General features: G+C 42.3%; 1 protein-coding gene across 8 annotated transcripts in view; it reads left to right on the top strand.

Moving 5' to 3' along the window:
* BABAM2 (BRISC and BRCA1 A complex member 2) overlaps window positions 1-18,203 on the top strand; it is a 396,153-nt gene that overhangs the window by 208,524 nt on the left and 169,426 nt on the right. For all 8 annotated transcript variants that reach the window (XM_029938035.1, XM_029938033.1, XM_029938034.1 and 5 more), the window contains one exon: window positions 8,478-8,587. In XM_029938035.1, coding sequence (XP_029793895.1) covers window positions 8,478-8,587 — 110 coding nt within the window. The remainder of the gene's footprint in view (window positions 1-8,477; window positions 8,588-18,203) is intronic.

The raw sequence follows: 18,203 nt of genomic DNA, 5'->3' as shown, positions 1-18,203 counted from the left end.
CCAAACGTGCTTAAGTAAAACTCACTGTTGTTTTAACTTATTTTCTTGGGCTCTCGGATAAAAGTCTGGCACAAGGCTTGGATCAGCAGGTGTGTGCAAAATCACAACTCAGGGGGTGTCTGAAGACGTGGTTCAGTATGATTTGTAAAATGTTTGCAAAAATGGATGTTTATTTAAATGAGCTCAGCTTCTTATTGGACTCATTAAGAATACAGTTGTTAGGACAACAGAGGAAATCCCATCCTCCGGATTCTTCCTCTGAAAATGTTGGTGGGGAGGGGAGGCAGAAGCAAGGAAACATCATTTGCTTCTAGTGAGGACCCTGGCTGTCCTGTAGAGCCCCTCCCCCACTTCTGTGGCCTTCTCAGGAGAAAAGGCTCTATTTCACACACCTTTTAGAGTCATGCTCACCTTAAGTGATGCTGTGACTATTCATGAGAAAGTTGGTGGATCTCAGGGCTGTATCTGTTAGGTATGATAACTGACCAGATGGTACTTGACCAGTGAAATCTTGATTGTTATTCTTTTAAAAGAGCCAGGATTTTTTTTCCTCCCAAAGTTTATTTGTACAACATGTGTTTCAATTTAGCTTTATAAACAGAAGCTATAACCAGCATATTAAGGGTAAGTACAGCTTTGCAAGCAGATTCCTGCATAAACGAGAGCGGTGAAATGGTCTTTGTTTATGAAAATAATAAGCAAGATATAAATTAAAAAGAAAAAACCCTAACCCCAACCCGTATCATGACATCTAGTAGTAATGAACTCAAGATGTCACTTTTAGAAAACATGGGTAGGTGACAGCAACTGTGTCCTGGTGTCCTGGGCTCACCCTCTAAGAGCCGGCTATTTCCAGAACATTGCAGTTTTCCTTTCCTGACCTGACAATCAGCCCTTCCTATTTTCACCGAGTATAGTTAGTTAATCATAGAATGTGCCTAACCATACATAATTGAAGGAAGGTTGATATTATGGCCTAGAAATCCACAGGCCTCATCCGTGTTCTTAGAGAAGCCATCCTTCCTTCTTAACTGGGTCTGTGTAAAGATGTCAAATGAATACGTTTTATTTGGCATAGTGACCTTTATAGCTTTTAGTTTTTCTCCTCTTAAGGATTTAATGCCTTGCTCCATAGTTTTCAGAAGTAAACCTTAAAACACATAAAGCATATACTTATTTTTTTAATATTTATTTTGAAAGAGAGAGAGTGCGTGAGGAGGGGAGGGGCAGAGAGAAGGAGCGAATCCTCGCTGTCAGCACAGCGTCTGATGGGGGGCTTGACCCTGTGAACCATGAGATCATGACCTGAGCAGAGATCAGGAGTGGGAGCCTTACCCAGCTGAGCCATCCAGGCATCCCCTTCTTACTTTGTTTGAAGGCCCACTACGTTCATGGTGTGGGCGAGGTAATCCATTTGAGTAAAAAGAGAATAATGGTTCCTTAAGATGCTCATGGTCTTTAGAACATGCAGGATTTAGACACTAAATAGAGAGCAAGTGTTTAGTGACTCTTTGATATCTTTTCTGCATCTACATGGATTTTCAAGTTTTGGAAGTTACCTTTCTCTGGGCGTTGATATGAGCCCATTCTCTGTGCCAGTGGCATCAAGGGGGTGGAGGTTTGTGGGTGAGAGGCCAGGTTTTAAGTCCAGAAACACGGGCTCAAAACTCATCTTTTCCATTCAATCTCCCTCAGTCTCAGTTTCTTTATTTGTAAATGTATAGTGATAGTATCTACCTTTTACAGTTGTTATGATGATTATCTGAGGTAATACATATAAAGTACTAAACAAAATGAGTAAACCATGAATAAATATCAGCTCTTATTATTATGCTTAATAGGATGTAGGAGATCTTTACTCTGCCCCCAAGAAATTCACAATCTACTTGCAATATAAACCACATACTGCTTAAACCATATGAGAAGTTCCTATGAAGCAACCTGATGAAACTGCCAAGGGCAGACATAGATTACATTGCTGTTGAAAGGAATATTAATGGAGCAAGTGAATTTACAATAAGAGTTAAAACCGTGTCACTTACTGTTTTTTTTAACGTTTATTTATTTTGGAGAGACAGAGAGAGAGAGACAGAGTGTGAGCCAGGGAGGGGGCAGACAGAGAGGGAGACACAGAATCTGAAACAGGCTTCAGGCTCTGAGCCATCAGCATGGAGCCCAATGCAGGGCTCAAACCCACAAACTGCGAGATCATGACCTGAGCTGAAGTTGGATGCTTAACTGACTGAGCCACCCAGGCGCCCCAAAACCGTGTCAATTAAAAGGAGAGAAAGAGCTTGTCCATAAAGGGATGGCTAATGTCAAAGTGTTAATCAAGATCTGGTAAAATAGGGCACCTGAATGGCTCAGTCGGTTAAGCATCCAACTCTTGATTTTGGCTCAGGTCACCATCTCACTGTTCGTAGGTTCGAGCCCCTGCTTGGGATTCTCTCTTTCTCTGTCCCTCTCCTGCTTGTGTGCATGCATGCTCTCTCTGTCTCTCAAAATAAACAAATAAATATTTTTTTGAAAAAGGTTTAAAGATCTGGCAAAATCTATGGGAAGTGGCCCAGTTTGACTGGACTACACAGTGAGATTCTTTTTACTCCCATTTCCATTTGGAGAAACCAAATCAGAAATAACTCTCTTAAATGCTACCTTCATCAGAGATATCAAAATAGCAAAGGAGTTTTTAACCAGGAACTCAGTTATTTGGCGGAGATAGGCTCTAACTAGGCTCTCAGAACCTCTACCTGGGTTTTGCACCCCTGCCTTCTGGGAAGGGGGAGGAGGCTCAGGGCTGGGAGTCACACCAAAGGCAGAAGAGGCAGACATGGTGCCCACTGCTTCCCCTTCCTCGCTCTTGCAGCCCTAAAACTCTGCTTGGGATTCTCTCTCTTCTCACTCTCTGCCTCTCCCTCCCCTGCTCGTGCACGTTCTTTCTCTGTCTCTTAAAAAGAAATAAATATAAAAATAAATTTAACTCAAAATGGCTCTTATTTGAGTTTTGACATGCTGTATAATGGCCTATTTATAGTCCCTATGACTGCAAACTGGTTTTGCTAGTAATAGTTAGAGCTTCGTATTATGCCTTTTTGAAGTCAGAAGTACAATGGCTTTTTTACAGTCTTCCTATGTGATGTGTAGTTTGTAATATTTCTTGTTCAGCTCATGTCTATCAGCAATAGTTGATTGGTAGTTTGTACCTATATTGACATTCAACATACAGGGGCTTGTTTCATGGCTGCCGGCTTCACTTGCAAATTAGTGCATCAAAGGGGTACCACATAATGACAAACTGTGCTTGAGTTTACTTTCATTTCCAAGGTGAATTGTTTTTTTCCTGCATTCTTCTGCTATTTGTAAAGAGCCCCAATTGAGAACAGTTACATGAATAAATCATTATGACCTAAACAAAATGTTAACTCTTATCAGTAGGTGCATCTTTTGCTTTGTATGGTTCAGATTTGAGTTTTCTTCAACAAAATCTTAAGTAGTCAAAGATGTAAAGAAAAGTGAAATAAATATTGAGAGTCTTAACTAAAAGTACTTTCTATTTAATTCCATCATTTACTTATTCATTCTTACAGCCTTTCCTGCATTAGTTTGGTGTTTTCTTTTCCTAACCTGTTTGGCGTATATGTGCAGTTTCCGACGTTGGGTATATAAAAACAAATAGGAAGGGCTCCCAGCTTGCAAGGAACTTACTACCTAGGGAACATTCACGATAAGCCCTAGGAACCCCTTTCCGTTCTACGGCCAAATGCTGAGCCAAATCCATTGCTAAATCTCAGCAAAATAGCATGGCCGTTATTGCCTTGCCATATGGATGTCAGTGCCCCACGCGCTTCTATGAAGGTGGGAGGCAATAGGCTCTTTGGCTTCAGCAGATTTGACATCTTTCCCCCCATTTTAGCCTGCTGCAGTTTCAGATGGTACAGATAGAAAGCCCTGAAAATGTATACTTGTGCATTTTTAAATGTCCCCTACTACACCCTAACCTCCCCCTGCTTTCCAAATGTTGCCATTAGTGGCTACAATAATCATCTGTAATGTTAGCTTCTAAGAACCACAGTACAAGAGCTTCTTTTATAATTCCCCAGATGGGAAGGAACACATGTACAAGCCTGTTAGAGTTGCAGAAACTAGAAACAGTACCGTGTGGATTTGTATTTTTGGAACTCTTTGGGCTTATTTAAGCACTCAAAGTCAAACTTAGATATCCATTAGGAATCAAATACCAATTCAGGGGAAACTCATGTGCCACAACAAGGCAAGTAAATTATATTAAAAGGAGTCCATAAAAGGAACTCCTGGAAACAACTATTTTCCTATTCAGACTAATGTTTCATGTTCTCTTTGCAGGATGCCAGATGATAAATGTTGATTATATAAACCGGGGTCATTCCATTTGTTTGGAGGACTGTCGCTGAGCATTTTTGTTCTTTGCTTAAATAGCAGTGAAATGAGAAGTTAGAGAGTAGGAAAGAGAAGTAATTATAAATTATCCATAGGTGTATGGCGTGAACCTGCTAATTAAAAAGGTTTTCAGTGGCCCCTAGTTTTCTGCAGTGTCTTGTTTTGCTTTGTTTTTTAACCAGGTTTTGTGACTTACAGTCAGAGCCTTGACCTTTAACAAGGAAATGCAGTCACTGAGGGAAGATATCTGAAAATCAAAGTTAGTTCTTTTTTTTTATTGTCTTCCTTTGAGGTGACCAATCTAACTTTAAAGAAGACGGCTCATATACTTAGATCATAAAATGAATTTGTCTCTCTGAATGTGAATATTTTCAGCTTCAAATTTAGTTTTAGATATTTTATGAATTTTAGGGTTGCATTATATAATTACATAGTTTCTATTTGTTGAGACCATAAGTATTTAAAAATATTTCCAACCTCATTTTACAGGAAGGAATATTCAAGGTTGAATGCTTCATAATTTTTTTTGTAATTTTTAAAAATGTTTATTTATTTTTGAGACCCAGAGAGACAGAGTGTGAACAAGGGAGGGGCAGAGAGAGAGGGAGACACAGAATCCAAAACAGGCTCCAGGTTCTGAGCTGTCAGCGCAGAACCTGATGCGGGGCTTGAACCCACAAACTGTGAGATCATGACCTGAGCCGAAGTCGGACGCTTAACTGACTGAACCACCCAAGCGCCCCAAGGTTGAATACTTTATCATCCATAAAAGAGTAGATTCCCAATCTTGGTTTTCCTTTTGAAACTACTAGTTCTAGGGACCTCGGTGTATTGTGGGGGACAGGAGCAAGGTGTCAGTACTGAGTTTCCAGATGCCGCTGGTGAAGCAACGTTTGTAATGCAGGTTCCTGAAAACTACTAGGTATGGAGAATAAAGGTTAGAAATTAACATTCATTTGTTTACTGCTGTACTCATTCAGCAAACTTCGAGTGATTTCTATGTTCCAGGCACTGTGCTAAGGTTCTCCCCTTACATACTTGCTAAGTCATATTGCATTACCTAAAAATACATTCCAGATGTATTACAAATCTACATGTAAAACTACAATGTTAGCTGAAATGCTAGGGAAACAGTTCTATAACCTCAGAGTTGTTGACCAGATTTAACTCTGTAGAAAGCTAAATTTTCTGTGCTGTTGTAGGAGTTCCCCAAAGTAAAAAGTGAAAAGCTGAGCTGAGAGAAAAATATTTATAACACATGTGATAGACAAGGCTTAATAACCCTAATAAACACCAATAACAAGAAAAGTCCAAGAGTCTTTAAGCAAAATGGGCAAAGGATTTGATCAGAAAAGCAATGACCAGTAGGCAAGCAAACAGCTGCTTGTCTTTCATCATTGAATTTCAGTTGAGGCACCATTTGCCAGCAGTCAGACTGCCAGCGTTAAACTAAAGAGCGACCACAGGTAGTGTTATCGGATTATTCAGGATGAGCAGGGACAGGCTCTCCTCTCTCTCCTACTGATGCAGACTCCTGGTCCAAATATAAATTGCTGTACAGTCTTTAGAAAAGTAATCTCAAGCTGTTAAAACGTAGAATGTTCATAACCTTTGATCCAACAAGCTCAGTTTTAGTTCTCAACTCAGAAACATATGTCCCACTGGTAACAAATATACACGTATCTTTATCTGAGGATATTTATTGTAACACTGTCAAATGGCTAACACTGTCAAGTCAGGTACAAACAGCCTGAATGTCTGTTAAAGAAAAGAAAGAAATCCATGCCGTGGAATATTATGTGGCTATTTGGGAGCAGTTGGTAGAGTGGTATGTATAATACAATTCCATTAAGGAAACGAAACAGAGGTTAAAGAGCTATCTATATGCACGTGTGTGTATGCGTGTATGTTTTTATGAGCATAGAAAAAAGCTGTTTGAGGCTACATACACAGCTAGTGTTGGCCACCTTTAAAAGTGAGGGTGGAGGAACTTTTTCTTTCTGAATTTCTGTATGGCTTGACTTGTTACAACAAGCTTAAATTTTGTAATGAGAAACCAAAAAACAACTGGGAAGTAAAAGAGAAGAAAAAAAAGAATGAAAAGGGAGGGGCGAGTGTCACAGAGACAGAAAATCAGGAGGGTATCGTTTCTTATAAGTAAGAAACTGAGTATTTCCAGAGCAAAGAGATCATCCATGTCAAATACTGTTTAGAGACAAAGTAAGATAAGGACAGAGAAGCATTTGCTGTGTTTCGTGGATGCCTTGGTGGGGGCGATCTTGAGGGGCCGGTGGGGTCAGCAGGCTAATCTCCTGGGCTAAGGGATGAGTGGGAGGGAAGGAAGTAGAGATGGGGAGAGCAGACCACTCCTTCAAGTGACAGAGAGGAGAGAGAATGCAAGGGGTTGTGTGGAGACCAGCAGGATTCTTTTCTTTCTTTTCAAAATTCTTATTTTTTAAGATGGGAGAGACTTTCTTGTTCGTGTCCCTTTGTATCTCCACCACACGTGCATCCTGTAGGCACAATAAAAGGCAGAGCGAGGGTGACATCAGAGCTGAGCTGGATGAGTGTGATGACCAGCTCCCCACGATGCCGGAAAGAAAGGGTTAGTTAAGGACCTAAGGAAGGACATCATACCAGGTTCTCAATGCTCACGCACTGTAATTCTTTAAAAAAAATTTTTTTTAACATTTATTTATTTTTTGAGAGAGAGAGAGTGAGACAGAGCATGAGCAAGGAGGGTCAGAGAGAGAAGGAGACACAGAATCTGAAGCAGGCTCCAGGCTCCGAGGCAAGCATTCAGCACAGAGCCCAACGTGGGGCTCAAACCCACCAGCCGTGAGATCATGACCTAAGCCGAAGTCAGATACTTAACCGACTGAGCCACTCAGGGGCCCCACGTGGTAATTCTTGAAGTCTAGATTGGGTCCCTCCTAGGATGAATGCTGAGCCCTCCAGAGGACCTTGAAACAATCCAGAAACACAGGCCAGTTCTTACCAATCCTTATGAGTGAAAGATGTACAATCCTATTAAGTGTTTAAAAAATTTGTATTTGAGAGCCACTACCAACCAAAAGTAAAATTGTTAAGGGTTACTAAAATATGGTATTCCCAAAGTAAAACCATCATGCTACTAGAATTTATTCTAATTCAGTAGTTTATTCAGAAGTCTGGCAAACATTCAGTGCTTGGCAATAACCGCACATCTGTAAAACCCACAGTTTTGAGTCAGGACATTTCATCGGTGTTGGCTTGAGTTGGTTATGACATTCAATTATCACTATTCTTGCTTTTTAATTATAAATTACAGGAAGTTTAGCTTAATCATTATCAGTCTCCTTTATTGTGTGTTGTTAACCTCTCAGTGTTTCTTGGTACGTACTTGGATCAACAGTGTTTTTGTCTTGTATTATTCTTATAACCAGGCTTTTAAAATATGCAAGTCTCGTGGTTCATGTATGAGTCATCTAATCGTTTTGCAAAGGAGATGCGTCTGTAACCCCTGCCATTTTCTTGTATGGTGGCACAGTTCACAGTGATGTTTCTTGGGAATTTTTGCTATTTAAAAAACTTACAGCATACCACCAAGATATATGATAAAATTACTGGGCATTTTAAGATTTCGTTGTGGTCTTATGATATAAACCATGTTCATAACTCCTATTCTTCCTATAAAAAGAAAATTACAAGCCATCTATATACATTATAGGAATTATGAGCTGTTACACATATTTTTAGCAGCATGTTTACTGCAATTTATTAGCTTTGTTTTTGACTAATTCTCGGTTATCACCATATTCACTTTTCCCCTCTTGGAACGTGGGAACAAATGAGAAGGTGGGAGTCTTTTCCTCACCATGGTGGGCTCGGGTCAGGAAGTTTGAGAGCTGTCTGTCTAGGGGAGTGGTTGGCACATGGTGAAGGTTGTGCAGAACCGCTTAATCTGAGTCCAGGGAACCCACCTGCTGTGGCCATGAGGCCAGTGGACTGTGAGCTCAGCACTGGGAAGATGTTACGAGGGTAGGCACTGACGGCATTGTGTTTTTCACTCCCTGCTCAAGGATGTAAATGAAGACCCTGGAGAAGACGTGGCCCTCCTTTCTGTCAGTTTTGAGGACACTGAAGCCACTCAGGTGTATCCCAAGCTGTACTTGTCACCCCGAATTGAACAGTAAGTATCAATGTCATTAATTTTCTGTGGCCTATTGTTTCTCCCTGTTAGCCAAACAGGTCATGCTAATTCTGTTGCCACTTTTGAACTCTTAAAATGATTTCTCTTTATTGACTTCTGGTTCCTTAAACATGAGTCATATCAGGAGGTTGGATTGCAGAGTAAATGCAGTATCTGCCACTGTAAGCTTTGGATGAGTCTTACTTGAGCAACTTGTGATATGAATATGGTACCTTTGTAGAGAGAGATGAGTAGGCAGGCTGAATCCGAAATTGCGACTCCTTCCAAATGTTCCCTGGGTACATATGCTTATAGCCTAAAGAGGACTACTGATGAGCATCCTATCCAGTTTCTAACATTTTTGTAACGAATATAGTTATTTGTAAAAATGTAACTCGTCTCCTGAAAATATTAAGCAAAAACATATTCAGAAATTAATAAAGGTAATATTGAAAGCAGATAGCTGACAAAGATGGCACGTTTGAATTACATTTCTGTGTGTAAATAGTGCTGTATAAGTTTACACAACTGTCAGGCTCTCTGGTACAAGTAGTTTGATAGCACATTTGTGTTTTAACCAAGTAACTTTCCTCATCGGAATGAATTTGACAAGGACTAGCCTCACAATATGCTTGTTGTTGGCTCAAATGTTTCAGAAGCTTATTCTATTTCAAAGGAAGCTGAGGTTCATTGAAAATAGATTGTAAGCAGATTTGGTTGGGAACTTCTGACAGGATAGATTTCTCATCAGCAGAGAGAGTTTTTACAGACTCTGATTGAAATGCATTATTAAAAGTCAGTCAGGGTTGGCAGATTTCTGTGTGTGAGATGTGGTCGCCATCCAGCATTCATATACTGAGTCATTTTTACCCCCTCTGGCCCTAGTTGCTCTAATTCATGAATCATGGCCATACTATCTTACACACTGATACAAGATATAGGTGTTGCTACTCAAATGCAGATGACGGTGAGCATCAGGCATGCTGCCATTTATTTATATACCACTGAGAGCACCTAAGACAGGGTTCTCCAGTAGCAGGCATTCACTGAATGTTTTAATTTGTAATCAAAATTACTAACCCACATTGGGAAGAGGCCAAAGAATGTTGGAGGCAGTACAGCAGACTGCCAGTAGGCAAGGCCTCTCAAGTCAAGTATATCTCCTTTAAACTCAGGTCCTGGGGCGCCTGGGTGGCTCAGTCGGTTAAGCCTCCGGCTTCGGCTCAGGTCAGATCTCACGTTCGTGGGTTCGAGCCCCGCGTCAGGCTCTGTGCTGACACTAGCTCAGAGCCTGGAGCCTGCTTCAGATTCTGTGTCTCCTTCTCTCTCTGCCCCTCCCCCTCTCATGCTCTGTCTCTCTCTGTATCAAAAATAAACAAAATGTTTAAAAAAAAAAAGTTAAACTCAGGTCCTGCCACTTAACCAGTTGGCAAAGTACTTAACACCTTTGAACTTGCCTCACTATGGGGATGGCGATACCTATTTCATAGTGATGTTTTGAGGATGCTATTAAACACTGTTCTTGAGGCATTAATTGCAGTGCCTGGCACTATAGCAAGTAGGAGCTATTAATATTATTATTATTATCGGTATAGTTCATAGGAGAAAAATGAGTGAGTGTGTGGTTAAGACAAGCGGGGGCAGAAAAGGAGAGTAAGTCAGTAAGCCGGTGTTAGTTGTAAACTAGTCACTCTGGACGTATGTGATAAGTTAAATTCAGAAGGTATTTTGGTGATGAGAACAGAGAGATCTCAGTGAAACAATTGCAGATTTAGGTAACGAGAATGAATCAGTTAAGCTGCAGACAGGAATTTGCCAGCTCAGAAGAATGGTTTTCCCAGCACCTACATTACTTTAAGTTACTGCGTCCCATTTGCAAATAAACTTGCTAAATAAAAGATTTCTCCCTCTAAAAATCTAAAATATAATGAAGGTTATATTTTAAAAGTTATTTCCTCAAAAATCTAGCTTTCTGCGTGCCCCACTCTTTTTAATGTTAAGAACTGGCCATATCTTACCTTTTTAGATCGGTTTCTTTGGCTTTTCCCTCCAGTAACCTGTCCTTCAGCCAGACTGCATCACTGGAACTTTTCTTAATTTCCCTGTGCACTCTCGGCTGTATGCGTTTGCTAAAGCCATTACCTCCATGTACGGTGCCTTCTCTAATGCCCCTTTTCTGTTGAAACAGACCTTTCCAAGTGCCATCTGTACCATTTTTCCTGAGCATCATTGGGCTGCCTTCTCTGGCCATGCCCTGAGCTCTTATAATACTGAATTTATATTTATTAGCATGTGCTCATCACAGATTTGGTTAGTGATGTGTATTTGTTTTCCTATCTTTTGCTAAATTGCAAGCCATGTCAGAGCAGGAACAAGTCTTCATTTCATGAACGTCTTACAGAATTGTGGTGCGCAGGGAACACTGGTTGGCAGTGTTCTAGGCCAATAAGTAATTCTTACAAGAAAACTAGAAAACGCTGCACAGAGCGGTCTGACATCTTTTCTTGGTTGTTAGAGATGCACGTAGTAGAACTGCCTTCGTAATACTACTGGAAATAGCCAAAAGTTCTGACATTCTTGAGTAGAAGTTTCAAAAATGAGGTTTTTAGAAGAAGGTTAAAACGGAAGGTGGTCACATTGGGGTCTCATTTTCTAAGGGCCTCCGTAGGTGCTTTAAGGTGTTAATATCTTTAGTTAACTCTTGCTGAGCCCTAGAGTCCACACAGAACAGAAGTGACGTCATTTCAGTAAGGCCCGCGTCATAAGATAGATTTTTAAGAACCGAACGAGGAGAAGCTGGTCCTGGTCTTTGATACTGTGTGAGCTCTCATTGGTTTTCCGTGGTTCACACAATCCTGTCAATCCTGAGCTGTCCAAACCCTGAGTATGGCCTCAGACTTGGAGAGTGCTCTCGGGAGTCCTGGGGAAAGCATCCCATGTGGACCCGCCCAAAGCCGGTGCCAGACGCTCACCCTGAGCTGAGGCTTGTTGCTCCTTTTGGCCGCTGCTGTGCCTCTTTCTAGGAAGGCCCAAGCCCCATGCAGTGCAGACACAGATCCAGGCGGGACCAGTGGCCTGATCCATGTTAGGTGAACAGTGGCAAGAAGAGACTTGCATTCTCACCGCTCTCTATGGGCCTGGCCAGATACGTCGAGCCGGGACATAGCGCCTCTCAGCGTGGCTCGGCCCCAGCCTGCGCGCGCCGCGGGCCGGGCTGTGTGCTGACTCTAACTCGTCTTAGAAATAGGGAAAGGCGTCTTTGGGTCTTGTCTTCACATGTGCGAAAAGGGATCAGTTTGCTGTACCCTAAAGATTTCTAGGGACATGGCCACCAAATGTCCGCAAATCAGACAGTCCCCACAAAAGGGAACATCTGTCAGAGACATCGGGTTGAAAACTTCCCGAGTGTATTATAATTAATGAGGCCCTGAAACGCAATCCCGCTTCAGAAGCCTGTCTTTTTGCCCCGGGCCTGGAAGAGTGGTCTGGTGTTTCTGGCAGCCCTGGGACGTGACTGCACACCTTTATGGTGTTTGGATGTATGTTTTTTCCTGCTCCCCCCCCCCCGCCCCCCCGTGCACGGACGTGGCTTGCAGAAGTAAAGCTCCCAGGAACACCGTGTTCCTCTCGCACACAGGACGCTTATGAAATACACATATTTCAGGCTCTCTATGCATTTGTTTTCCAAGGAACCCCGACCAATCAGTTAAATGAGACACTAAGTACTGTTCCTTAAAACAGAACAAAGAAAGCTAGTGGTCAGGTATGCAAAGTAGGCTTTGGTTGAAGATTAAGAGAGGGGCAGAAACCTGCTTTCCAAACCGGTTGACTTTTTTTCCTGGCAGAGAAGCTGGGCTTGTGACGGTACATGATCAGAGCTGGCACCAAACCCGCTCCCCCTCCCCCACCCCACACTGTCGGCCGGCCCAGCGGTGACACCAAGGGTTAAACGGGCCACAGAGGCTGCCTGGTTCTCTTTCCCGAAAGGTGTGGGCCCATTTTTTTGGCTCCAGCCAGTTGGTGGGAGTGGTTTGAAGAAAACCAGCTTGTCACTCCCTGTGCTGTTCCCACTCGGTGCATAAAAAGAGGATTTCAGCCCCTGAGGCAGACCAGGTGGCATCTTTCACAAGTACAGAATTTGTTTTTAGAACTTTTTGTTGTTAAGTTACAGTCCGCCTTAGAAATAAGGACTCAGCGCTAAGCAGCCCACAGACGCTCCCCATTAGGGAGGCCTGTGTGCCTGCATAGGTCCACGCATTCATTCTCTCAGGCCGCGACAACACAGTGAGACTTGACCAGGTGTAAGGCCTTTGGCTGGGTGCTGCAGAGGATATCGGGCTAAGTGAGCTGTGGCTCATCCCTTAGTTTCCTTCTAGACTCTAAGGGGAATGAGAACAAATATGGCAAGTTCCAACTCGTGTTTTAGTAGAAACGGCACCATGAGATTTGGCACCAGAAGCCCTCGGGGCCTCCACTTACTAGCTGGCAGCCTGCGCTCAAGATCCTTAGCCTTGCTGAGCCTCACTCATTTCACCCTCTGCAAAGGTGGGTAACTCCTAACTTCTGTTCCGTCTCCTCCAAGGGGGCGGATATGGAAGCCGGTGGTGTTGGCGCACGAGTGCCCGTGTAGTGCTGCTGGAGTGTCTAAATGCCAAAAGTAGGCTTCTTAAGTACTATAGGAGTCCAAGGCAGGCAGGGGGCACATTTCCATTCAACTTGGTGGAGAGGGGACTCTGTGGAAGATTTTGGGAAGCCTGGCTCTTCCGACGTAATGTGGCTTTTCTAGAGATCAAACACATGCTACTGAAACAATAATAAAAATGTAGTTGTTTAATACTTTTAAAATGTTTAAGCCGCTTTCACCTTACCATCCCATCAGATCCTTACAGTAGTATTGCTAACGTGTTCTAGAATACATCTCTTTTCCTCTGTAACCTGGAATTTTTAGACCCTCCCTGGTCTCCTCTGCTGCCTCTTCTTCCTTTTTCAGCTGATTAAATTACACTAAGTTATGATTCTGATGAGTTCATCCCCAGAGCCTTACCTCTCTGTGGGATGTTCCCCTAAGTCCCCATTTCCTTTCCTTTTTTTTTTTTTTTAAGTTTATTCATTTATTTTAAGAGAGAATGTGTACATGAGCCAGGGAGGAGCAGAGAGAGAGGGAGAGAGAGAATGCCAAGCAGGATCAGCACTGCCAGTGCAGAGCCCAACATGGGGCTCAATCCTGTGAACTGTGAGATCATGACCAGAGTCAAGATCAAGGGTTGGATGCTTAGCTGACTGAGCCACCTAGTTGCCCCTAAGCCCCCCATTTCTAATCCCAGCTTTTCTCCCTGCTTGCAGATCTGCCTCTCTGGCCACTTGGTAGACATGGCCATCTGTGTGTTCAGTTGATACCTGAAATTGGGAGCGTTTGAAACCAGACTCCTCATTCCTCCAGCAAACTCGGTTTCTTCCTCACAGTCCTGCTTCTATTCGGGACATTCTGTTTCTGAGGTGCCCAGGTGTTAACGTCTGAAAGACATTAGCCAACCCCTGTTTCATGCTAGGAATTCTCTCTCCATTGTATCTGTCCTTCTTGTCATACCTAATGGCATTTCCTAGTTCAGTCCTTCAGTTGCTATGTCTGATGGCCTTTTAACCTTTCTTCCTATGTTAGTTTATCCAGCACAGAGCTGTCACTGTCTTCCTGAAGAAAATTCTGGTAACGTAATGTTCTTTCCTTACTCACCGCAAGCAGTGCCCCCGTCACCGACTGACTTAAGTACACATCTCTCAGTTTGACATCCAGAGCCTTTTCTCTTGTCCCAGCTGACCTTTCTGCCCCAATCTGGGTTCTGTGTGTGTCCTGCTGTTCAGCCAAACTGTTTTTTCTGGGGTTTCCTGTGAACACACCTTATATTTCTTTCACTTCCATACCTTCGCTTGGGCTGTGTCTTCTATGAGATCGTTGAATTCTATATCCCTTTCCTGTCGAATCTATCAGAGTTCTGTCTGTCCTCATAGATCTTCTCAGTCCTCTCCTCCTCTATCGAACTTTTCCTGACCACCACCACCTGCCCCTCCACCCCTGCCTCCAACAGTAAGACTGCACTTTTCCTTCCTGTGTTTTTGCCTCTGTTGTCATATCGTTCCCCTGGACTATAAACTCCTTAAGGCTGGGCCTCTGTTTCCATCAGTTGAGGGCCGGTGAGCCAGGGCCCAGGTTCTGCCAAGCTCGCCCTGCCCTCAGGCCTTGCCAGAGCTCAGCCACAGTTCCTGCTGACTGGACACCCTGGCGGGTCCGAAGGCTTTGAACTTGTTGGATCCCTGTGCCACAGAGGCAAGTGGTCTGCTAAGTCCATGTGTCATGGCAGCCAGCAGGCTTGTTTCCCTTATGGACCCCTGTTTCCTAGGGGAGGGGGGGGCCTTATTTCGTAGGAGTGGCTTAGCAGCTGAGTCCTGAAGGTGTAAATATACGTTTGATTTAATGTGTCCTGTCATCTACTCCTGTTGTGGCCTTTCCAAGCCTCCTTTCCCCTGCCGTTACCCCACAGTGTGCCTGGCCATAGATATGGTCACTTGGAACATTTGGATAGCCTGTAATCCACAAAGACGGGGATAAACTAGAACTTGTCTAAAGGGCCTCGGAAAAGGGTAGGGAAGAGCTGAAAATTACAAAAATATTACTTAGAATTATGGGTGATATTTCATGAAACTATGGATTAAATTCAGATAAATCAGGGGGCCCTGGGTGGCTCAGTTGGTTAAGTGTCCAACTTAAGATCAGGTTGTGATCTCATGGTTGGTGGGTTTGGGCCCCACATTGGGCTCTGTGCTGACAGCTCAGAGCCCGGAGCCCGCTTCAGATTCTGGGTCTCCCTCTTTCTTTGCCCTTCTCCTGCTTCTGTTCTGTTTCTCTCTCTCTCTCAAAAAATAAACATTAAAAAGAATTTTTTAAAATTCAGATAAGTCAGATAAACTTTTTAGAGCAGTGAGCAAATTCAATAATTTGTAATTTTATTTAAATTTAATATTGAATTCAGTATCATAACAGGATGGGAAAATTTAGTTTTAGGTACTCAAGAGATTTTTTAGATTAGAAAAATTGCGTAACAACATAGATTTGAAAGAAAAGATAATTCTTGCCCTATTTTTTTTTTTAACCTACATCAATTGTCTTAAGAAATAAGACCCCAGATCTCTTCAGGTGATTTTGTGTCAGGAATTAAGTAATAGAACATCATAGTAAACACGGTTTAATTTAGCCTTACTCGTGTTTACTTGAGTCACGGAGATAATCCTATAATAAATATTGTGCTCCTGCAGTTTTTTTTCCCTTTGATAAATATATAGTCCTGCATCTGCTAAGACAACCAGCTGTCAGGAGAAGATGTGTATTTGGTTTTAGTGGAACGAGCTATCTTAGCCTCTAGGGATTTGAGATGTTCGTTTTACTAGTCTGGGAGCAGGGCCAAAAGGGTTCTTCGTGACTTCGAATGGAATTCTGAAAAGTAAGTTCAGCAAGTTTTCATTAGTGAGTTTGGCCCTTTGTTTTGCCTCCGCCTTCCAAAAGATCAAGAGCTCAGCCTGCACTTTGAAACATTACCAAAAAGAACCAGAACGGAATTTAGTCGGGGGAGAAAATCAATCAGCCCCCAAATAGCACATTTTTGGAAACATTCTGGTGTAGAACTCCCACCTCCCCAGCTGCCTGAGTTGGTGGTGTATCAATGTTTTTATCTAGCTTTTCAGGCAGAAAATATACATTCAGAAAGAAGATGTATATAATAAGTCTGTGATAAATCTCACTGGTACATGTTTCTTAAACTTGTTTGACCCTTAAGCTCTGTCTTGGATTTATTTTGTGTCTGTGGGCAGTTCTGTGCCTTGTTTCTCTTAAGCACTATTCTTCTGACTACAGCATACTGATTAGCTTTCAACTCTAAGATATAATGTGTCTCCATTTAAGAACTCAACCTAGCACCTTTCTGCCAAACATCTCGAGAATTATGTGCAGTGTTTTTTCTGCAATGAAGATGAGACGTTCATGATTTCAGTTTTACCCTATATTTCATCAGCAAAGCTCTGTGCTGTTTTATGCAGTGTTCATTTATATTTATTCACAAGTGGGAAGAAATTCCTCAATGGAGGGTATGAGATAAAGAGTAGTAGTTAACACAAACATTAAGCTGTGTTATAGGTCAGAGCAGAGAAATTATAAAGTGGAAGAGAAGATGGCTTAGAATGTTCTAGAACTTATGGAAAATACCAGTCCTCAGAGGAAATACAGTGAGTCTCAAACAGGCTAAATAAAAAAGAAGTTGACACCTAGTCACATCATCTGAAACTGGAACACCAAAGATTTAAAGAATCCAAAGCTGACGCATTATGTTTAAAGGAATAGTAGATGGACACAGACCTTTTTGAAAATCTGATGAGAGCCATGGACTTTACCCCAGAAAAATGTACAGACACAAAAAGTTTAAATACAGTTTTGAGAGTAACACACCTGCCACTGCCGAAGCCAATTCACAAACCTCATTTGAAGGTCCTTGTTCTAGATTTCGGTTCTTCATTGTTAATGCCTTCTCTACTATCTCATGCTAGAATAATTGCTGAAGCTTCAGATTTAATATTTAAAGAGGAAATTAGCATCCAATACTATCCGTCTCCCCTTCTCCAATATCTACTGCTCCCTTGTGTTCTTTATTTTCATTAATGGTGTGACTAGCCTAGTGCCCCCAGCCTTGGAACCTAGGCATACTGGTTTTGACCTTCCCTTCGCCATTGTTGCCCATATATACACGACTGCTGGTTGATTTTTGCCTGCATGGTGTCTCACATTCATCTGCTCACCCTTTCCCTAGCCCTGGTTCAAGCCTCTGTATTTTACCATTTGCCACATTAATCTTTTGAAAGCAGAGCCAGATCCATGCCACTCCCTTACTTGAATACTCAGTGTCTCTTCAAGACAGGGGAGAAAACTGCCCATTATGCCATCTTGCCTGAGAACCTCAGTGCTCAGCACACTCATGGCCACCTGTATACTCCATATCCCAGACCCCTGAACCACGGGTGATGGACCCAATGATAGGTACTTCTGGGGATTCCCCTAAATTGTTTTAGAAGTATAGTTATCCTTGTTTAATAATTTTTATCCAACATATTTAGGTGTTTTATAGCAGGAGGACTCAAGATTATTGAATTGGTCACATTATGAGATACACCGCATTGTGTCTTGATTGTTTCAGTTTTCCACAAGGATTGACTGTGATTGTAATGTTCTTTGAATGACATTCCAGTAATATTCCACTGCATTTTCCTGTTCTTCTTTACTTCTTGTGGTTTTTAGTCAATCTTTCCCTTTGAGATAACTTAGCCGAGCTACTGTTGTCTCTCAGCTGGACTATTGAAATACTCTTCCAAACTGGTCTCCCACACCTACTTGTTCCTTCACTCCTAAGTAGTTGCCAAACTGCAGGCAGAGTGGGCTTTCTAAATAAATCAGATTCATCACTTAGAAAAAAAAAAAAAGAAGTTCATTCCCTTTCTTCACCAACAATCATTTACCAGAGTTATTCCACTCAAGGCTTTTCCTATATCTTCCAGGCATGTGTGTGTGTGTGTGTGTATT

Source organism: Suricata suricatta, chromosome 4 (assembly GCF_006229205.1).
Source record: "Suricata suricatta isolate VVHF042 chromosome 4, meerkat_22Aug2017_6uvM2_HiC, whole genome shotgun sequence".
Taxonomy (NCBI): Eukaryota; Metazoa; Chordata; class Mammalia; order Carnivora; family Herpestidae; genus Suricata; species Suricata suricatta.
This window is presented reverse-complemented; position numbering and strand designations above follow the sequence as displayed.